General features: G+C 38.6%; 1 protein-coding gene across 2 annotated transcripts; it reads left to right on the forward strand.

Annotated features, from left to right (window-relative positions):
• Nucleotides 1-2,068: 2,068 nt before the first annotated feature.
• apip (APAF1 interacting protein) lies at nt 2,069-13,113 on the forward strand. 2 transcript variants are annotated; one of them, XM_034221311.1, is made up of 8 exons: nt 2,069-2,189; nt 4,756-4,824; nt 7,331-7,431; nt 8,497-8,545; nt 8,653-8,770; nt 9,423-9,558; nt 11,506-11,673; nt 11,837-13,113. In XM_034221311.1, the coding sequence occupies exons 2-8, from the start codon at nt 4,759-4,761 to the stop codon at nt 11,928-11,930; spliced, it is 732 nt and encodes a 243-aa protein (XP_034077202.1). In that variant the 5' UTR covers nt 2,069-2,189; nt 4,756-4,758; the 3' UTR covers nt 11,931-13,113. The 2 variants fall into 2 exon arrangements, with proteins under 2 accessions (XP_034077202.1, XP_034077204.1); XM_034221313.1 differs by lacking the exon at nt 2,069-2,189 and adding an exon at nt 2,261-2,448.
• The last annotated feature ends 10,826 nt before the right edge of the window (nt 13,114-23,939 follow it).

Consider the following 23,939-nt stretch of genomic DNA (forward strand, 5'->3'; position numbering starts at 1 on the left):
GTCATGAATGAAGGTAAAGTTCACTTACCTCTGAATTTCCTAGCTTCCAGTTCAGTTACTTCTATCCCATATTCTACTACCTTGGTGAAAATATCACTAGTGGATAGACAGGTCAAGGCATAAATTGTCCCACTGTTCGCCATGTTACATGTAACACCGAGGTCTTTAGAAAATACGTAGTCTTTCAATCTGGCCAAATATGACCGTTAGATTATCTCCCGCTCTCAGCTCTCTTAACCAATCAGGTGTTGTGTAACATTAACGTCTATTTCTCAGCGAAGCACAGCAATAATAATTACAATTAAATTAAACCAAGTTTATTATCACATATCATTCATGAAATTAGTGAAATAGCCTACTTGTAAAACAAAATTTAAAAATATATATATATATTTTTTAAAACCACAAGGTATTTGCAGCAGGTCGTTCAAATACCTGAAAAAAACAGCCCGTTATTTTTGATAAACTGTCCACTTATTGGTGATCTACATGGTTACTTTCAACCCTGAACAAATATTCAAACTTAATAAAGTGAGCAGAGCCACTGCAGGCTATAGGCATTCACTATGTGAAGGGTACACTTATGTACCTTTTCCGCAATACATATGTAATGCGTACCTTTTACTTGAAAAGGGTACTTATTAGTACCATACAGGAGCATGAGTGTACCTTTAAGGGTACATTTGTATATTTTGTACCTTAAAGAACAAAAATGTACCTGTACTGTACCTTTATTTCTGACAGTGTACATAGGCTCTATAGCCTACCCCACCTACTTCAAGTGTAAAACATAGTAATTCCCAGAGTTTTATGATTTATCAGGTATTGTTGGCCTTCTAGTTACTTTTCAGATTGAATGTTTACATACAAAGGTTAATAATATAGGATGCATTATTATTGGATTTGTTATTAAAATGTACAACTCAAACAGAGGTGGGAAAATACTCAGATCTTGTACTTAAGTTAAAGTAGAAGTACCAGATTGTACTCTGTTACAAGTAAAAGTCCTGCATTCAAAAGTTTACTCAAGTAAAAGTACAAAAGTATTACCATCAACATATACTTAAAGTACCAAAAGTAAAAGTATTTATAATGCAAATTGGTCTATTTAAGAATAATATATGTTTTGATTATAATTATTGATGCACTAATGTGTTTAATGCTGGTAAAGGTGCAGCTAGTGTTAATGACTTTGTAGCCTACTGCAGGATAGCTTTTGAATGTACTCCAGGTGTAACTAAAGTCTTATTTAGGTGTTGGTTATGTTTCACATTATTACCCTAAAGCTGCAAAGTAACTAAGTCAAGTCCAAGTATCTCAAAACTGTACTTAGGTACAGTATCCTACTTGAGTAGGGGAGAAGGGGGTACGTTGAGCCAGTTTTTCAATGGAGAAATTAATGAAAGTAGGCCAAGTTGATAATAAGAGCTCATTGTAGGCTACATTTAAAGTTGAATTTGCCCTGTGTTTGATTGGTAAGATGTATGAAATTGTATCACCATTTGTATGATTACTTTTCCTTTTAAAATGTTAAAAAGAAATCAACCAATTCAATCGAAATTTATATTAAAAATATTTGAAAAACTAAGCTTGTATTTGGTTTGTTATTTATTGATTGCCCAGGTTTGAACAGTGGTTCAATTTACCCCCTGACCTGGATCAATTTACCCCTAACCCGGGGCAAGTTGAGCCACAGGATTTTTTTTTTAAAGAAGTAATATTTTCACTGCCCTAGATCAAATATTAATTATTATCATTGCCATTGATAGGAGACATCCTGAATTATAGGTGTGATATTTCATTTTTACTATGTGTCATTTCTCCTTGCTTAGAGGACAGCATAACTAAAAAATGGCTCAATTTACCCCACTCTCCCCTACATGTACAGTTACTTTCACCACTGAACTCAACCACAACATTTAAGTTGTCTGCTGCTTACCAAATAATACAATAACTATAGTATAACTAACATGGACAGTCCTGCGTGATTCATTTAATAATTGAAATTGCCTTTATTTTGTTGCCATTAATATTAGCCTAATATGCTGATGCAAAACGTTTGAGACAACAGAAAAATGTGGCGAGTCAGTGTATGTCGCACATTGATGACGCGGTGCTAGCTGTGTGCTACGTTAGCTGCTTTGGCATCACATATTGTATCCACAGACTGTCTTCACAAGATAAGAAAGGTAAGAAGTCATGTTTTGTATGCACATATAACTGCTCTTTCGACTAGAGGTCAAACTATGGTAGTTGTGCCGCAACACAATGAGTTTGCAAGCTAAACGAACCTGTATTAAAGTTAGTGTAGCTGGAGCCTGGTCAGCTGTTAGAATGAAGCAACAACGCACACAGATTAATTTACCCTGTATTGTTTTAAATGCGGTAACAATTGAACCTATTGATGCTACAAAAACGAGACGTTAAGGAGTGCTGTACAGTCTTTTGGTAAGCCATATTTAACATTATTTGAGTAGGCAAAATACTTCTCAAGCTTAGTGAGTAACGTTTGGTAACACGAGTAACGTTACTAAGTTATCTAAACATCAAACTGGCTTTGTCTTTCCCTTCAGGTAAATATGCTATATGTCATCATTGAATTGTGTAAATTGATTTTATGAAACACTGCCAGTGTAACTAACGTTACAAGTAAGCATGTTCACTGGTTGTCAACGCCTGCATGTTTGCCCTATGTGACCTATTATTTTTTAATAATACCTACAAAGGAATTAACCTATTCTGTTTGTGGAATTTAATGGATTATATGATCTGATATGCGAGTTTCTTCTTAAACCCACAATTAGAAAAATAAGCACATTAAGCCTGATTTAAAATGAAATTACCCATTGTGTTGTAGTTCCAATTCACTAATTCAGTCTGTTGGGATTATGTAGTTATTGTGGATGCCTAGTACATTTTTTTTCACAAGAAAATAGATAATGTGTCAGTAAAAGGACAAGATAAACAAACACCAAAATAAAAACTCTTAAAATGATCAATTGTATCAAGTTTGCTGTTTGTTGAAGTGCATTTAGTAAATTGGATCTAATCAGCTAAAAACTGATATAAATTGCAGGGTTTTTATTCTGACTCGGCACCAATACAACCTTGTGAAAACGAGACAAAAATAGTAGTCTTTAATGTGAATGCTCTGCTCATGACTCAGTATTGCTCATCTAAGTTGGTGTGTGAACTTATAGTTGAATTTGTAGCAGAAAAAGGATTTCATTATACAAAACATCTTCCACATGATTGTCATTAACAAGAAGTACAAACTGTTGAAAGCTGTGCTCCCTAAATGTAGTCTGTACAAATATTTGTATATAATTTAACCAAATGCAAACTTTGCTGCATAATTGAGTTGTCTGTCAAATAACAAGTATTGTATCTCAAGCAATCAGCTTGTTATTTTCTCAACTGTTAGTTCGGTCCGTAGGGTGTAAAAAGTAAAAAATAGTAAAAAGAAAATGTCCCAACCCAACAGTGACAATCCAAATGCTTAACATACTCAAAATCTTCTATGATAAATACAAATAAATTAGACTAAAATAAATTAGATCAAATATGGCACAACCTAGCAAAGCAAAATAATAGTTTTTTTCGATTATGTTGTTTTCGTAATTGTGGCAGGCCAAAATCGTAATTGTGATTACAATACGATTAATTGCACAGCCTTAATATAAAGCTCATGATTTTTATTATTACTAGCTTTCAGACATCTAATAACAATTACAATAGCTTTCCCTTCAACATCAAACAAGTCAGTGTTTACTATGGGCCAACAGATTCTAACTGTCATTAATTAGCTGTCAGCAGTTACTGAGCCGCGAGGATCCCTTAAGGTGTTTCTTTGTACGGCAGTCTACAGCTCAATCGGTTCGTTAAACAACCAAAAATCAAATCAAATCTGCCACACCCGAAAAGAGAAACTGTGTTAAGTAACACTATACCCGACTCGCACACCGCCAACTTTATACAACTATACTATATTGCAGAAGCATTGTAAGAAAAAGAAAAGTAACCCTTTTTTACCCTTGGACAGAAGCATCAACGAGTTGAGTTTTTTCATTTTGGTATCAACAATGTGTCTAAAAATAAAAGGAATAACTACCTTACATGTCCTTATGAAAACTGATAAGAGTTCTTTGCATTTAGTGTCGGCAGGGCGAAATGCTAAAAGGCAATATACGTTTTTAATTTAAAAGTTTAATTTCACAACGAAAAACAAAACACAAAATGAAAGACTCATAACTAAATAATTGTTTTTATTAATTTAATCATAACTGAGTTAATGCTTACTGAAAAACTGAATACTACAGAAAAACATATTCACTTCCTTTGTTTATTTTTGTTTGTATTAAGGCATTTTTAATCCTGTCTGCTTTATTTGTCACCCTAATCACACCATACATCATTAGCCTTTTCTTTGTAAATGTTGCAATTAAATCCACAGTCAAGTCCTCATTTGATTTGATCTTATTGGAAAAAAGCCATAGCTTAAAGGTTTTTCCTTTGAGTACTCTTGCATTTTAATAGAAATTCAAATCAATAGTGGCATCTGAGGTTTTTGAGCCTGCCTATCCTTCCTCCCATCAAAATAATCTGTGGCTTGTCCTCAACTGACGTGTAGGAGGTAAAGGAATGAGAAGAATTTAGTGGGATCCGTAAATCATTTCTCTTTTGTTCTTGCCTATATTATCTCATCTGCATCTGATTTCCCCCATGAATAATCATGTTGTCAATGTTTTCTCACAGGAGATGTCGTCTTTGTGTGGCACCAGCAACAGTTGCCAAGATGCAGGTCAACAGCCAGCTGAGAAACAGGTAAGCACAACACATCAATGTGAACGGGTGGCGCAGTGGTCTGTGCATCCGATCATCAGATCAAGGGGGAGTGCTGGGGAACTCCAGTTCGAAACCCGCTCCTGCCGCCACTGCGTCAAGCCGTTGTGTCCTTGGGCAAGACACTTCACCCGGATTTGCTCCTGTGGGTATTGTCCACAGTACATGTATAATACTAATGTGTACCTGTAAAAGCGCCTCGAGGTCTTCGAGGCGTGAAGATGGACGGTGTGGCGCAGTGCGCTGTGCAATGATCATCAGATCAAGGGGTGAAACCCGCCGCTGCTGCGTCTGTAAAGCCGGTGTGTCCTTGGGCAAGACACTTCACCTGAACTTGCTCCTGTGGGTATTGTCCACAGTATCTGACCATTGCATGTATCATATATGTGTAATGTGTGTATATGTAAAGCGCTTTGAGTCATTGATAAAGCGCTATAATAAATGTAAGGAATTATTATTATTATTATTATCAACACATCACACGATGTTATGCAACACAAATTCACTTAAATGATATAAGTCTGCCACAGTTAGACATTTTAACTCAGTTCCCAGTAGCAGTCATCACGTACGTTATCTACACATTCTGAGACAACGAAAGACAGTTTAGCATCTATTCAGAAATGCAAATAACTGAGAATAAAGGCAAAGCAATAAACTGTGTAAACGGTACAAAAATAAATAGGTATAAAATGTAGAATAGTTATTTAGGTAATGGCTATTAATACGCTACAATCTATCCAGTATTAATAGTATGGGCAGTAAAAACTGAGTTATATGCTAAGAAGTAGGTAGGCAAAACATACTTGTATACAAAAGAGCTGGACAAAAGCATAATATCAAAAGTATGACATGACACAATATATAGTACAATGTAGATATAGCTATATAAGTATGCATATAGAAAACAGGCAGGTGTTAGTAGTGCAGCAGTAAAAAGCATGCTGTAGCAGCCAGAGCCAGTCATAGTGCCAATGTGCAGGCACTGGCAGGAGCTGTGGGGGGCGTTATCTGGGGCTAGGGAGGGAGGGAGGGAGGGAGGGGGGGGGTTACTATTACCTTGATTGATTCAGAGTTCAGCAAGGTGGCAGCTGAGGGGAAGGGGAGTCCTGTAGCGCCTCCCAGACAGAGCAGATGCCATCCTTTAGCCTGATGCAGCCGCGGAACACACTCTCAGTTGGTGCAGCTGTAGGAATTCACAAGCATCTGAGGAGACAGTCCCAAAAACACAGTGCATTAACACATTTAAATGATCGCTGCTTGTGTTTATATATTTGTTTTATGTCCCAGCAGAAACCAGCAATGCGTTAGTCTGTCCCTCAATATTTGTCTGTCTTCCATTCCTTGTTTAAGGCACATAGTTTCAAGCCTGTTAGTAAGTGGTGTTAGTTAGGGACCATTTTAAGCTGTGAATTACCGTTTTTCTTGATTGCTAAAACATGCTTATTTACTGAGACTGTAAATAAATAATTCATTATCACTTTCTGAGCACAGCTGAAGTACTCATGCTAATGTGTTTACCCTTTTTCACATATTTTTCATACAATTTTTCTAAACAATTAACAAACCTTTTAGGAAAACCTAACTCTCTGTAGGATTATCTGTGGGCAAAAGGAATACAATCTGTTCACTCCAGATACTATTGTCTTGCATAATGTAAGATGATGTAGCGTCTTTAACCTACCTGTGTGAAACTCCATGGCAACTCCCAAATCAGCAATCACTCCTTCTACATCCTTTTGGCACATCATGTAAGCTGTGCCATAATGGATGCCCAATGTGTCTAATCTAGACCTGCACACATGAATACAGCTAAATGAAAGAAGAACACTTTATTTTGTTCTTTCTTCTTTCAGCAGGGAGTCTCATTAAGTGCAGAGTGCAGCGGGTTTTGTTATCTATGTCAGGTCATCCAGGAGAGAAGAATCAGTTCATGCTGTGATGCGCTTCTTTGCCTTTGTTGGCACATCACGATCTAGTTTAATAATGTGAGACTGTTAGAGCATTTTCAAACTAAGTGTCATTTTGGCCCGCGGCTTTCAGTTTAGGGCTGTGTAAACTGTCCTGCACATCTGAAGGGACAATAGTGTGTTCAAGCATGTGGGGTGAGTGAAAACTTCTACTGTGTGTGCTCGTGGTATTTAACGAGCATGCCACCGACTTCAATGGTGGGGCTATTGATGTTTTTATATTTGTCGGACAATAGAGCTCTATGGCACAGACAAATGATCTGACTGGCTGTAAAGGCAATGCTTTCTAGTTGGATCGATTGACTGTATTGTTTGTTTTCGTATTTTTTTAATCACAAATGAAAAATATTTAATCTATGACCGTACTGATAGAGCGCTAACATCAGTATCAGAAACACTCTGCTTTTACATTCAACCATGTGCATTTGAAGTTTATTGACTTGTATTCACTCTGATCATGTTAAAGTTGTTCAACTCGAGCAGGATATACCTAGTTGACAGCGTTGTGTCTGTTCCAGGAGAAGGAGCATCCTCGTCTTCTCATCCCGGAGTTGTGCCGACTCTTCTACCAGCTGGGATGGGTGACGGGGACGGGCGGCGGCATCAGCCTGAGACGAGGGTTGGTTTCTGGTTCAATTTCTTGCAGAACATTGTGTAGGATCAGAAGATCACACACCTTCATTTAACCTGCTTGCATATTTTGACAATCATGCCAAAAACTGAATCTGTTTTAGTAGATGTTTTTTGTACATTTAAATGTTCACAAAGGTGCAGCGCGGCTGATGTAAGGTCTGTTGCATCTGTTTTGACAATGTGTACAATTTCAGTGTAAAGTACACGGTTTTGCCACAATGGAACAGAATTCAAACTGAAGGCTTTGACCGGTTATTACAAACATCTTTGAACTGTGTTGTTTTGGATGGCAGCTCCACATAAAGCGCAACCCATCAGCTCATAGTTGTTTGACATGTGGAATTTGACAAACTCCATATGAAAACAAATTAGATTTAGCGACTGCTGCTCATCTGCCCTGGTATTTCACTTTGACCGGAACATATTGTAACTCTAAAAGGATTCACGAGAGAACTTTCCGTCACATTTGACTTCTTATTAAGCCTTTTCAAGATTTTAAACAAATATTCTAATGAGAGTATTTTTATTTTCTCAGTGCATGTCTAAATTCTAAGTTTTGAAAGGTCTTTTTGTGTTCCTGTTAGGCTCTGAAATGATTCAGAGCCTCAGGCGGCCTCTCAAAGAAAATCAATACGCTTCTCCTTTTTCTGCTGTTTGTTGCTCACTAAAGAAAAGTACATAGCTTCTCTTCTTCTTTCTACGGGGAAACATAGGCTGTCAATATCTTTGCAAAAATAGAATCATGAAACATTTTGAGCTGATGCTCAGTAGATTGATCCAATCTGTATCGCGACACATTCTCTGACAATGACTCATTTTGTAATAAGGGATGACTCATCAGATAGTCACTGAAACATGATTGACATTGGAGCTGACCCTTGTCACCATAACATTCTCCTAAACACAAACAGTTCAGTTATTTGTGTGCAGCACAAGGCCATGATGGTCCATTGTGTTTTGACAAACTAAAGCAATTTCAATATCTACTTTATTCTCCTGGCCTTCAGCTTGCTGTTGATATAAACCGTAATGTTTGTTGTATAACCCACAGAGAGCAGATCTACGTTGCACCATCAGGCGTCCAGAAAGAGAGAATACAGGTATAACCTCAGTGTGAAATAATGTCTTGCTAAGTACAAATATAAATAATAAGATTGATTCAGATACTTATGTTTGTGTAAAATACTTTTTTCTTTCTGTCACTCAGCCAGAAGACATGTTTGTGTGTGACATGGAAGAGAGGGACATCAGCTGTCCACCTGCCTGGAAGAATTTAAGGAAGAGCCAGTGCACACCGCTTTTTATGAATGCTTACATAATGAGAGGTGAGTCAATAATACATTCATACCATACATACCACTGTAACAGACTGTGATATAATTAATTAGTAACCTGAATAACAACTTTTGTTTTTAATGGAGTTAATGATATACTCATTACGCTTAATTGAATAATAACTGGATGTTGTACAGTATTTTGTCATAACAAACCCTGTAACTAACAGCTATGAAAACAAACATTTTAAAATCCATAATAGACAGACATTTCCCTTCTGATCTTCTTTTTTCTTAACTAAGGATCAAAGCATGTAATGGTAAAGTATATAATCTGATATGTAGAAATATTGGTTTGGATACAATGCCAGGAAATAATATTTTAAAAGCAGACAAGGTTCTACTCATATAATACAGTTGTTTAATAAAGGCATTGTTACAGGCCAACATTTTAATGAAAAACCTCTCCCCCTCTAAACTGGAACACCAGGTCAAAGTGCAGTTATCCTCCTTAGCCGATAATAAACCTCCAAAACTAGAAAAACAATTAAAACCCAAAAAGCAATCTCAAAGCGTAGTGCACATGGATGTGTGATCATCTCTGTGGGTGGTCTTTCTGTGTACAAATTGATATTTTAGAAAGACCTTACCAGTAGGCAACACTCAGAATTAAAAAATCTGCTTTTCCTTTACTAAAATACAGGGGCACAGGCAGTAATACACACCCACTCCAAGGCTGCTGTCATGGCAACACTGCTGTATCCCGGCAAAGAGTTCAGGATAACACACCAGGAGATGATCAAGGGGATTCGTAAGGGCACCTCAGGCACCAACTATAGGTATGTAATCAAGCAGAAGGATTAGTAGTCCAAAAAGTTTCGAAGCATCCTCATTTCTCAGTCAAGTGTGTTTGTTAAGTCTTCCTTGTGAAGGTATCTTGGCAGTAGAAATCATAGCTGCAAACTTGTCAAAACAGTCAACGGTAAGGAGTGTACAAATACATGAAATATTGGTAGGATGCACAATGTCAGTAAGGTTAATGCAAGCATATATAAAGCTACGTATATACAGACTGCATCTTAGAATTGGTAAATGTAGATGGTAATTCAATATGTTCAATAACTGTGGTCAATGCTATTGCACGTTAAGTACCATGTTGTCAGAAACTTTGATGAGATGTCATCCACGGAGAAAATGTAAAGAGGTACTTTTGAATACTTCTGAGCTTCTGGAGACTCCTCCTCTCTGACACCACTTCCAAATAATGAAGCTTCCTTCTCAGGAAAGAGCCAAACTTCCTGATGATCTCGTTGATAAGTTGACAGCCCCCATCCTGCAGCCCGAGCACACTGCAACAAAGAAGATGGCGTTTGATGACTTTCCTTTTGCGTTTGATGATACCTTTCGTCTATTTAAAAAAACCTGTTTGTGGTTGAAACTACACAATGGTGACACATGACTACAATTCTTGCATCTCTGCTACGTGATTGGCAGCGGTTTTCAACGGAAGAAATGTTTGACTCACCAAAGCAGAGATGGCATTGACCTATTAATGGTGTTTGCATTCCATTTGAGTGAGCCATTGTCACTCACTGACAGTTCATGGAATGGATCCAATGTTTATTTATTTAAAGGTGGGGTAGGTAAGTTTGAGAAACCGGCTCGAGATACGCTTTTTGTTATAATCCATGGAATGCTCTTAACATCCCGATAGCAATGAATATCTGAAGTGCTTTGACAAAAAATCCATAAAAAAATGTCACCTGTGGAAGCAGTAGCACTCTAAAAAGCACGACCAATCATTTTAGCCGGCCCGGCTAAAGTAACTGGATTGCCTACCTGCCTGTCAGCCTTCCATCTGTGCACAAACTTATCTCGTGCCCTCATTGGTCATGTGCGCGTTTGTGTGTGTTGGAGGAGGGGCTCTGTGAGGAAGTGGCAGATTTTTTCCGGCTGTGTATTTTCAAATTCTAGCGCACTCGAGCCGGTTTCTTCAAAATTACCTACCCCACCTTTAATATCTATCAGAATACCTTTATTAGTCCCACAAATGGGAAATGTATGTTGTTACAGCAGAAAAAGAGCCAAAGACAAATTAATGTTACACCTGTGCCTTTACTGTCCATCACGGGCTAATAATTATACCGTGAAAAGGGTCCAAATGTAAACATCAGAGTAATCAAAGGTGGCGAATAATCAAACATTTCCAGGACATCAATTAAAAAGAAAAACAGAAAATCAATTCATTTATTTAAAGATTAAAAGCAGTCCTGATTCCAACTAATTCAACAAGCAAGACCATTGAAGGTGGCACCGAGGGATTTGACACCAGCTGCCAGTTGGGTTATTTGCTGTACAGCCACCACGGCCAAAGCGATCTCCAACGGAACAGAAACTTTGTTTTTTGGAAAACTTGGCTAGATGACTCTTTTTCTGTGTCCTGATCAGACAGAGCAAACGACTCTGGCAAGAAAAAGGAGGAGGTGTGGCATATGATACACACATTAAAGGAGCTGACAGGATTGCTTTTTATTGGAGTTGTACCTCGAACGATTAATGTGACTAATACAATTGATTGATTGATAAACCAGTTTCAGTACAGAGCGGGATTTATTGTATCACTTTGATTTGATTGCCCCCAAATAAGAGTGGCTGTACGACAGACAGCGGTGTCAGTCTATGAGAACAGGCAGCCTCTATCTGACAGTACTGTGATGTAAAATGATGGCCTGAGAAAGTTATCAGCCTGGGTGTAATTTGCCATTTTGTACCCTGCATATACACAGATATGATGACATTCTGGTCGTGCCTATTGTTGAAAATACACCGGAGGAAAAAGACTTAAAGGACCGGATGGCCAGGGCAATGGAGGAATACCCCGACTCATGTGCTGTCCTCGTCCGTCGACACGGCGTTTATGTCTGGGGCGAGTCGTGGGAAAAAGCCAAGACCATGTGAGCATTTCCCTCCCAGCACGATTAACTTCTTTGGCCTGGTTTATGACTTAGAATATATAGTATTTGTTTCGAGGGCAAGTGTAACAAAGAAAAAACTGATTCAAATTCTTTACACTGTATTTTTATCTTCCAACTCTAACAATACTGCTGCATTTTGCAGGTGTGAATGCTACGACTACCTGTTCGACATCGCCGTCCAGATGAAGCAGTGTGGACTGGATCCTTCTGCCCTCCCGACAGAAGAATGGGAATAATTTGACATTCACTGGCGCTTTTTAAAGAGACATTTGTTGAAGAAAGGTCAGTGAAGTTCAATCAGGAGAGTCTATTGTAATCATTTGCCTTTCACGCCAGCCTGCTTCAGATGTGATGGTAATGACAGATCCAGGAGTGAAGGAGATTGAATGCCTGTGATCCAGAAGCACCCGGAGGTACGCTGAAAAGCACTATGGGACAACTCTTGAATGAGCAGCGGGCAAATAAAGGTCTTCAGGTTCAAATGATTTCCTATTCAAGTTTGGCTGCACTGCAATCATGGTCCTGGTGCATGTCAGGCCATAATATATAGTATTGTGCATCTCAATTGATCTATGATGGTGATTAAATGCCTTTCTTTAATCTATAAAAACTGAAGGGATGTAGATTGTGAGCCTAAATTATTTATTAATATAAAATCCATCCTTCCATCTTGTGCATATTGAATCCGGGTCGCAGTCCAGACTTACTGCTCTCCTGAAAAAAGTTTTCAAGCTTTAAACAATCTGAATAAATAAAATGTAAACCAACTTTCCATTTTGAAAAACGATTTATTTTGTCATGCTCTTATTTTAAATGCAATGCAAACAGAAACAAGCCCTGCTGTTTTGTTTAAGAAACAAATGCAATCTTAGTTTATGAATCCACATTTTAGTTTCAAGCTAATAAAGTACAGTATGTCATATGTCATACACACACACATTTTTTTGTGATCTGGTTAATCACTTCAGTAAAAATAGCACTGTTGTGTAACAGGCTCTTGCTGTTTCCATGGACATGGTGGGCTCATCAGGCGAGTGCATTTGTTGCAGGACCTCACAATGCCTGTAGATCTGAACACATGCCCCCCAGTCTGTATACGGTTTTCTCATGAAAGCCAGAGGTGTTGTTCTGCTAACAAGCTTCCTCTGCTGACACCATCCATTGCTCCCACCACTGCACTCCCTCAAAACACTGCTGTGAAATATGCTGCAGGCTTATTTGAATAGAAAAAAAAGAAATAGCAAAATAATATTATTTTTCGCTGTGCTCACACTGCCCAGATTCTCCATGTTCTGGTTAATGAGGAATTCTTGTAAAACCTTTTGTGAAAGAAATAACACCAACCTGTAACATTAACATGACAAGCTCACATTTAAAAATCCTCCTCCTTGAACAAATAAAAGTGATATTTTAGTTGTTCTTTAATTGCTGTTTTTGTCTGAGGAATCAACTGTAACAAATGATTGTGTTTAAGCCATGTTAAACCTCTCCTAAATTATTCAGCCCTTGCAGAGCTTGACCAACTGTGTGCATTCCAATATTCATGATATTATGCATTTATGTATGTATGTACTACACATCAGCTAGCAAAGTTAACCAATATGCGATGTGCAGCCAAACAAGACAAAGAATAATCCTACTTAACCAAAAGTACAGATGGTTTATCAGCAGCATGTGTCAAGGAAAATACACTTGTAATGTAGAAAATGCCCAATTTAAGATAATATTATGTTTACAGTTGCATCAGTGAGATTGACTGTTAACATATTGAAGTATAGCTAAATCACATGTGTAGTTTAACCCTTGGGTTATGTTCACATTTTTATATTGTTCCTGTCAAATTGACCTGACATGATTGGGGTCTAAAAGAAATACAGAGATTAATTCTAACAAAGTCCCTAATGTATATTATATTTATCTCAATATCTTGATTGTTTGCAAATATCAGATTTAAATGTATAGGTAAGTCCTATGTGTGTGCCTGCATGGGTCATGTTAGCACAATGTGTCATTGTTAAGTAGCCAATAGCAGAAAGGTTGAAGCTGCCCCTGCCCGTTTTGATAAAGGGGCAGCATATCATACAGCCAGAGGGCAGGGTCTGGTGCTGAGGTTATGAGCTGAGTCCATAGTGATTTATCTTGAGTTTCCCACCATCCTCTGCTCATAGAGATGCTGCAGGGAGGGCTGAGCACGGCTCCCCACAAAGCTATGCTCCAGGCAATGACCCTCTGCAACTTGGCCTTTTTAGTCTCTGAGAGACCCCCCCACTCCCCCATACTGAGCCATAACGAATAGGCAAGGTTGCTCTCTAATTTGCACATGTAAAAGCTGCAGAGTAATGGCGGCTACGTCCAGGTACCGTAACCTCTGTAGGAGATTGAGCCACAGCTGGCCCCTTTTTTTACATGCTTTGTGTGTTTTAGTTGAAGGTCAGCCCATTATTGATAGTGGTCAGAAATGGTACAATACTTGAGTGGATGTATTATAGTTTAATAAAACAAATGTATATCTTGGATTGTCAGCCACAAGGATACACAGAATGTATTTCAATAAATGCAATAACAGTAAAAAGGATAAACTATGTAGACTATACCCCAGTCTACTTTGAACCCCAGAAGATGGGACCTGATGTATGATCGAACAAACAGTAAAAACACTTTCAATTACAATATGCTAATTAAGCAAAGCAAATTCACAAGCAAAATAATCATCTTCCTCCAAAACCATATTGGTATCAACTTCTATTTCTGGCACGAAAATTAGCCACTTCTATTTGTAGTGATTGTAGAATGTTTTTCTTCATATGTTTGCACCCTGTTTGCATTTCTGTTTGAACTGCTTCAAAATACTCTAACTCATGTTTGTCATAGACATTGAAATGGTAAACTGTATGTTGCCAGGATGGAGAAGAAGTCACATCACTGTTTTTGATCCTCTTCGTCTACAACAATACACACATTATCAGTCGCTGTGCAGGGCATCTCATTATAAGCATTGCAGAAAATGTTATTTTCCTCCAGCCTTTTCAATCAATTGAGCACTGTTCAAGTGCTGTAGTGGCGCCTCTCAACCCATAAATTATGTTCAAGCTGTATTAACGTGTTTGGCACCCATGTCTCAGGAGAAAAGGAACACTCATTGCTGCACCATATTTTTTATGATATTGATTAAAGAGTAAATGTGTTTATGATTTTTAGCTTCAGTAAAAGCCTTGTGACAGGCCAAATGGTGATACAAATGTATATTATTGATGCTCAGACACAAGTACTCCAAGCCTATGTGTGTCAGCCACTCAGGCTGCAGTCTCATATCCACTTAAAGGCCACTAATGTATCTCAGGGTCACCTTTTAAAAGATCACTTTAGCATTTTTTTTACCACTACTTTCTGACATGCCTATGTTTTGTCATTTCAATTTCATTAGCATGTTCGACAAGACAGTGACAAAATATGGAAAGAGAATAGCCAGCATGGTAAAATTGTGCATTTGAAAGCAAAACAAAGCGGTTGCATAGTAATGTTCCTTAGCCCATTGAGATATCAACATTTATGAAGTCCTTTTTCACTTGCCAATTTGTCTTCCCACTATGGCTGGGCACTGTATACTACGGTATAAGTAAACAATATTGCATTTCCCACAATTAGGTGTATGAAAAAAACCACAACGCATTATGGATTTTCATTTGTGAGCCGTGTTGTTATGGGTGAGTAAGGGGGATTTAACCACATCTGTGGGATTTACCAACACACGCCAATCAAGCCTACACACTTTCTAAAATAGCTGCCTTATTTAAAAAAGTGTATACGGGTAAACAGAATACTATAAGTGAAATCAACAGCAGAAACCATTACTTATTTTTGAAAAACCTTTAAAGAATTTGGAAAAATCTGTTTTCTGAGTCACTTCTTCACGATCTGTTATCACCCGATTTGAATTTCATTTGATAAGCCCATTGGATTGTGTAATATATTGTCAATGGGCCAATCAAATTACTTGTTACAATGTACCCAGGGGTGGGGAACCTTTTTCCTCTCAAGGGCCATTTCAATTTTTACAATATCCTCAGAGGGCCGTACAAATTATTGACCTCTGCTTAAAAAAACTAAAATCACAGCCCATTCACTTCATTCTGTGCAAAGAAAAAGCAACCTCTTAATCCAGATATCTCACCATGACTCGCGTATTCAGGCACGTGCACGGTGTGGCGTGACCACCAACACAGAAAGATATAGACACAAGATGTGTGCAAATGTATTTTGTTTCCTATCCATGTGAACATGATTTAAGTGGGGGGGGGACCTAACCTCCTCTAGGGGGGTCCGGGGGGCATGCTCCCCCGGGAAGATTTTTTTTTAAATGTTGAAGTTAAAAGCATCAATCTGGTGCACTTTGAGATCACAATTAGGAGATCTATGGATACATCTCTAAACATCCATATGAAACAGAACTGGAAGCAGATTTATTTTTCTTTATGAATATTTGACAAATCACTCCCCTTTCAAACTGTATTCTTCTTTATTAATAATAACTTTGTTTTACTGTCGTATAGTATTTTATACCTGTTTACTTTATTCTCTTATTTTTTTTATAACTATAATGATCATATAAAGATGTGCCTTTACCTCACTGGTTGTAGAAAAAGCTTCTTATATTCGTTAGCATAGCTAGCTAACCAGATGCTAATAACAACAAAGTTATTGACATTGATCAGATGACAGATGAGCAGATCGCCACTGGGCTTTCAACTAGTAAAGACACAGACACGCAGAAACTGCGGCATGTGTACGGCTCCTTATGATGGATGTATCATAAGAACTGGATACAGCGTGGGAGGCGGGGCCTCATTCATTCCTATGAGAGTTGCTCAATGGCGCATGATGACAAAATGGCCCAACTTTTGAGAGAGTGAAACGTCACAGATTACCCGGCATGCCTGAGAAGTACCCGTATGTGCACTCATAGAGCATGCGCAACTTTAACCACGCCGCCCAAAAGGCTCGTTCACATTAAGCACGTGAATTTACGTACACGTAACAGCACCGCGCGTTCATGACAGCATGGTACTGGATTTATATTAACGAGGCGGCAGTTAGCAGCTAGCGGCTAGCTAGTAAATTATGCTAAGTTACACATCAATCGTTATGTACTTTTATATTACGCTGACATCAGGATCTAGTGATATCCAAGCAACAGAGCTTCATTTAGCATGATACTTGTGTGGGTTGTACATGAAACCACTTGGTAATATATAAAAATGTATATGTTGAAGCCTGTTATGGTCAATTGGTGGAGTTAAAATAACAATAGCTTATTTCTTTTTTAAATGTGATGGAGTAAAAGGATAGTAACTGTGATTATTCATGTTAAGTAGCCCACAAGTAACTAAAACAATTGCAAGTGCAATAAGAAGCTACAGGAACGTTAATCTACGTCGGTAATATTAACTTTATTTCATACAACATTTACGGTACAAGATTTACATCATACAGCCCATGTAGTATAATATTTTACAAATGATGAATTCCAGCAAACATGTGCAATATATCCATTATTACAGCTCCGTGGGATGGCAGTAAGGCGATATGGTCCGTTGTTATTGTGCATCCATGGGTAAAGAGAAACTCATGTAGTGCTGAACACGTAACATGAACGTGCCGGGCGGCGCGGTCCCGTGGGTTAGATGCGCGTTCATAATGCCGAGGGAAATAACTCTCAGAATAACGTTATTAGCACATTTTTACAACTTGAGGAACGAATGTTTTTAATAAGGGCTATACAAACGTTCATATTGGGTAGTTTATTTAGTTTAAAACAAATTATCCAACGAGTTACAGACCACTCTTTCCCAATGTAAGTCAATGGGAAAAGGTGTTTCCGGGCCCAGCAACCTAAAGGAAGTGTAGTACCGCCGTTTGACCAGCACGAATATTCTCATCAGACTCCGGCGCACTTCCTGGGGGCTTGCTCCTTATCGGTACTGCAATTTCTGAAGTGCTGGAGTGGCGTTCTGGTGCTCTCCGTCAGAACTGCACCCCTGTCAGTCGAGACATATACCACGTGATGACACGTTAGGCTCGTGTTGTGTTCAGCAACAACATGACCTTGGCCAGGAAAAACAGGCACTCGCTTGTTTAATTTTGTTGCGGTCTAGATTTCTTACATTTTTCTCTTTTTTGCGTGTGTTTATAAATTACCTCGAGGGCCGTACAAAATTGTCTCGGGGGCCGTATACGGCCCGGAGGCCGGAGGTTCCCCACCCCTGTACTAAACAAATGGCTTGATCCAGCGCCATAAAGACTGAGAGTTACGTCATCTCCGTTCACTCCAATGGACCACTTTTTTACAGCAATGTCGGATCGTGGAGCCTCTCAATCGTTCCCCGGAAGTTAGCGCCAAGGCTAGCAGAGCTGTAGAGTTGCAGCATAATAAACCGTTCGTGACGGACTTTTAAAGCCAAGGTAAGAAGAAGTTTAAAGATTTATATTGCAGATATTATCAGTACATCTGATTCAAATGAACATGTGTATTAAAGGATGTCAGTGGATTATCCCTAAATTAGTAGATTTAGGGAACGTTTACAGATAACAGATTAAGCTAGGATACCGAATCAAGTTAGCAACACACGTTGAACAGCCTTTTAATTGTAAATTCCGTTCTCTTAATGTCATTTCGTACAACGTTGTTGAATTAGAGAAGAGGGGCTTCTAAACGGGATTGTATGCGGGGGTGGAGGGAGTTAAATATTAGATAAATATAACTTTGGTGCGTGTAAGAGTGAGTGTTTTTAGCAGAGCCATATTGTGTCCTTGTGATTTAAGTTGATTATTACTAGGGCCGGGACTCGATTAAAAAAATGTATCTAATTAATTAGAGGCTTTGTAATTAATTAATCGAAATTAATCGCATTTTTAATCACATATAAATATTTGACCTGAGAACAGTGAGAAGCAATTTTTTTCACATGGATTTTAGTATACCATTAGGCGCATTCACACCGCAGTACTTTTCCCACAAAGGTTCATGAGAACTTAGTTCATGAGAACTCTTTGAACCTGGGGGTGGATTAGGCAAATGAAGCCGCTGACGTCACTTCTTCTTCTTCTGCTTTAAGTTTACTGGCAGGCCGCAAACCACTTCACGGCGTATACTGCCGCCCAAAGTCCCCGGCCGGAAGTCCCCGGAGTTAGGGACTGGCTTCAGTAGAAGCTGCTGGGAGTCCCAGCAGCTTCTACTGAAGCCTTCCGAGTAAATCGCCAGAACGCCGACACCTCCTCATCTCCACCGCTCCCATGTTTTATTTTGTGTTGCCATAAGTTAGTCTCTCTGCGTTTCTGCGCTGGGCTAATGCTAATAATGCTAATGCGAGGATAATAAAATGGCGGCTTCACAAAACTTTTTGGGAGTTTTACGGGGCGTGGTTTGCAATCCGCCCAGCCACTCAGAAATATAGCTCTTTTCTCACAAGAGAGCCGCACGAAAGTCCCTGCTCTCTAGCAGTTCTCTGCTCTCTAGCAGGGACTTTCGTGGGGGTAAAAAGGTTCTCATGAACTAATTTTAGTACCGGCTCTTTTTGGTGTGAACGCGATAAAAGAGGCTAACGTCCACGCTAGCTTCCACGCTAGCTGCTATATGTTTTGCATTGAGGTGATACTTGAGGCTTGATGTGCTGCGGTGATATGCGAATTTCTTTTTGCATAATTTGCACACAACCGTGCTCTTATCGACGCTTCCATCCGTCCGTTTTTTAAAACAACATTTCCCACTGTTGTTCACTGTGGTTTGTTGTTGTCTGAAGTCATGAACGTTAGTTGGTGCTCCAGTATAATCGGTACGCCTGAAACTCATCCAGTGAGAAACGTTCCGCGGTGCAAAAATAAGTGCGATTAAAATGCATTAATTTTTTTAACGCGTTAATTTTTGTGTGATTAATTCATCTTAATTAACGCGTTAAAGTCCCGGTCCTAATTATTACCTGTCTGTATAATGTTGCAGCTCAGCTGATTTTGGATTGATGGCAAAGGGAGAGGGACTTAAGTGAGAGTGAAAACACAAGGTAAGTTTAATACTACTGTTTTATATAAGAAAACACCTTATCTCCCCAAGGCAATTTCCCATCCAATAGGTGTGCTATATAGGTGTGTATAACCCTTTCTCCTGTCTGTTACTCCCTCTTTCAGCACAAGAACCAGAGGGGGATTCAATGGAGCCTGAATACCTGCACTGAGACCCTCACCCTGCACCCTGAGTCTCAACTCTGTGTTTTTCAAGCCTTTCCCTGTTTTTTTGTATTAAACAAAACATTAAGCTTTCCCAATGGTGTGGTTTTCGTTTTGTGAAAAAGTGCAAATGCAGTGTTTGTATATAATTACATCACATATTTTTTGCTGTTGGTTGTGAAATTGCTCCTGCTGACTTGAGCCAGCCATTTTTTCCTCCGCTCTGTGTCAGTGGGGAAGCCGTACATTCGTACTCCTTTCTCGGAGCGATTTGAGCATCCCCAGGCAGCACAGCAAACCATGGTGGCGACTAGGAGGCAGCACAGCAAACCAGGACAACACGGAGGAAAAGGCACAGACAAACTGCATGATATTCTATTCAATGTTTATTGAATTCCATGTATTTGCAATGGATGTTCCTAAAACAACACATTTAACATCATCATCATCATGCTGCTGCTGCTGCTAGTCCTTTGATAGTCACCTGTCGGTCTCCTGTCTTTTCTGAAAGCCATAAAGATGACATTAGTCATTTAGATAACTTGTGTCCTCAATTACCATGGGATTACTGAAACTACCATGAATTTAAGAAAATGGTAGACATTAATCTAATCTGAATTTTAAAGCATTACTTTAGATCCCCTCCCTCTAAATATATCAATAAACATTAGAAAGTGATGCTCCTGACTACCATACAAGTTTAAGAAGATAATATTGGTTTTAAAGAATTCAAAGCTATAAATAAACAGCAACAGGCTCTTTAACCAAGGCACTGTTAGCCTAACATGTAAACTAGTTGTTCACACTAATCCTAATATTATCACTTAATATTAGCAAATTCTATTTTATTTTTAAAAACATATTGATGTAAATACATACACATATCGATTTGTTGTATAAATATTGCAAATCAAAACCTTTATTCACTAATAATTACCAAAAATCGTAGTTCTATCTCCTGTTATCAATGCATTCACATTGCCCGCCATGAACTTCCGGGGAACGATCCTCGTCTACATGAACCACGTGACGATAACCGTTTTTGGACTTCTGTTGTCATAACTCTTCTATCTATATGGCGCTGGCTTAATCTAATCAAATACAAACATTCAATCCTCCAATCAAATGCCTTGTTACAATGGGTAAATGATGAATCATTTGAAATTCACCAATCTGCATTTGTACCACGCCCATGCAAAACCCATCATTTAAACTTTCACTATGTCTTTATGGTGCCAAGTTTAAATTCAATTTGAATGCAGCTTTATGCCCTTAAAATGCAATTAATTGGCCAAATACATAATCATGTTATTAATGTTCATTATTCATTTAGTTTCAATAGGGTCCTCCAGAGGTTGTCAGTGATCTGATTCTAAAAGGGACCTGGATAAAGAGCTGTGGCTGCTTCAGGTTGGAGGGGAAACTTTAGCATCTCTATCATAATGCTTCATAATCTCACTTAGCCTGCTAAAGAAACTCAGCAACCATATAAAGTGTCTGTAGCTGATGTGTGTTGTAGCTTTACAAACAGAAGGGTTCTAGCCACGGTCTTTGCTACTGCATGTTTTTAGTTACAGTTTAACAAAAACAAATTGTCTACTTTTGCTTATTCCCTCTGCATGCAGTAATGGTTTGATGTTTGCCAAATTCCAATGTTCTCAGCAAACTTATCAGACCGGCAGCAGCACTTTGCTCTGGGCCCTCTTCTTCCCTTAATCCTTTCACCCAGGCCGCACTTTGTTTTCTTGCCTGCTCCGACTTTGCTGATAGAGATGTTAAAAAACGTCAATCCATTTCTTTAGAAACCCCTGTTTGCAACCCATAAAAAAAATATTTCTGTCTAAACTGTCGATATATGCTGGTCCAAGCCAGCGGTCAAAAACAACTTGAAGTGCCTATGCTGGTCTTTTTTAAACTGCATGAATATCACATCATAGTTCCTGAAGAACACTTTAAAGGGGAACATTTTACTCTTGAAGTTGAATGTTGATAAGTCCATGCTTTTTGATGTACAATTCGTGTTCAGAACAAAGAGCTAATACAGTCTTCTGTTTTTATTGATGTGGAAATGTGGACTCTACAGTAGTAAGTGTGCCAAATGTAATGGTAAACCATCTGGTAATTAATATATGTTCTTTTGACACAATTGTTGTACTGACAAACCAGCCTAATCACTACCACTAGAGCTAAATCACAAGCAGGGCTAATACATTAATAAATATAGTAAATTCAGTACATGCATAATCCAGTAAACTCATTACAATATGGTGCATATTCCTGCAGACTGATCTGCTCTGGGGTTAAACCCACAATGACTAATTGTTCTTCTCAAAGTCATAATTAACTTAAACTTCTGAGCACTAGTGTCACACAAGGACGTGTGTTATTGGTCATGTCTATGTGTTTGTGTACATTAAATGACAGATGATGTGTGAGAAATAACCTAACATTAACAATTTATGATCATACTCATCTATAATGTGCTTCTAGAGAGCAGTGCCTGCTTCGACTTCTATCAGCATCATTAGTTAGTGTCGTTTCTTTGCAGTCTTATATCCTGAATGAAATGCATTGCCTGTTCTGAAGTCTGCAGTCTCAACATAATTCATGACTGTAGGTCGTCCAGGGCCTGGTTTTCACTTGGAAATTAGGAATTAGAGGAATTATTATCAATCAATGATAAGTCTGGCTCATAATTTGTGCCACAAATCCTCTCTCTCCTTACCTCTCCAGTATGCTCACTGTCTTCAGGTTTAATCTTAAATAAAGTAGAGCAATCATGTGTGTGATTAAAATAAAAGGCAGATATATGTACACATACATTTGCACATAAAAGGTAACATTAATTCAGAATTTGTATTGATGCTATTTTTCTGCCCAATCCATTCGTTTGAGGATCTGTTCAGAGCCCTGGGGGGGGTCAAAGCTGCATTCTCAAAGCCAAAGTTATAATGAACCCCACATGTTTGAAGTCAAACATGCGGGCATCTCCTCAAAGACCGCTTAAGTCAAAAATGAAATGCTACTGTATGAATGCAGTCAACGTTAATAAAGAATTCATGAATACGTAGGTGTTTCTCAATTATCAACATCAGAGTTAATGGGTATTTATTCTTGCCCTCAAAGTATACAGTCACCCTTTTATGCTACAATATAGACAGGTATATCACATTCAGTTGCACTACAACTGATAATAGAATAGGCATTAAAACCCTTAGAAAAATGTGGCTGTTCATATTTGTATTTTATGCCTCTTCTCTGACATGTTTACATGCGTTAATGTTCAAAAAGATGATGTCCCGCCCCTTAGCCTATCACATACAATGTGTTTTATTGTGATGTCACTATGTTTAGGCAGGGGTGGGGAGTGTTGGAGAGACACTTTGGGATTTCAGCCTTTGCAGACCATTTAGATGCAAAAAAACTCTATAACACACTACAGGAAAGAGAAGACCCCAAAAACAGAATAGGGCCGCTTTAAGCTGATACAATATACCAATGAGTGTTGCTTTACAGCATTTAATATGCTAGAGCAGTGGTTCTCAAACTTTTTCTGTCAGGCCCCCCCTTTGGAGAAAAAAAAAAGTCGGGCCCCCCCAACACAAATAGTCAGGCTCAGTGGCGGCGCCAGATATTTATTTTGGGGGTGCTGTGGGGTAGCTTGATGTTTCATAGAGGGTGCTCAAACATTTAGGGTTTCCCATTAATGTACCGGTCGCAACAGTGGAATGTTCTACTGCAACAATCCCCACGCAAATACACAGTGTACACAGTGACTGTTACCATGAAGGCTCGATAATCAGCTCACGGCATATAGGTGTAAGCAGGGGTAAAGTACTATTTTTATAGGTGGTGTGTAGACCTCACATAGGGGGGTCTGGGGGCAAGCTCCCCCGGGAAGATTTTTAAATATTGAAGTTAAAAGCATCAATCTGGTGCACTTTGAGAGCAAAATGAAGAGATCTATGGATACATCTCTCAACACCCATTTGAAACAGAATTGTAAACAGATTTACTTTTTCTTTATG

Source organism: Gymnodraco acuticeps, unplaced genomic scaffold (genome assembly GCF_902827175.1).
Source record: "Gymnodraco acuticeps unplaced genomic scaffold, fGymAcu1.1, whole genome shotgun sequence".
Lineage (NCBI taxonomy): Eukaryota > Metazoa > Chordata > Actinopteri > Perciformes > Bathydraconidae > Gymnodraco > Gymnodraco acuticeps.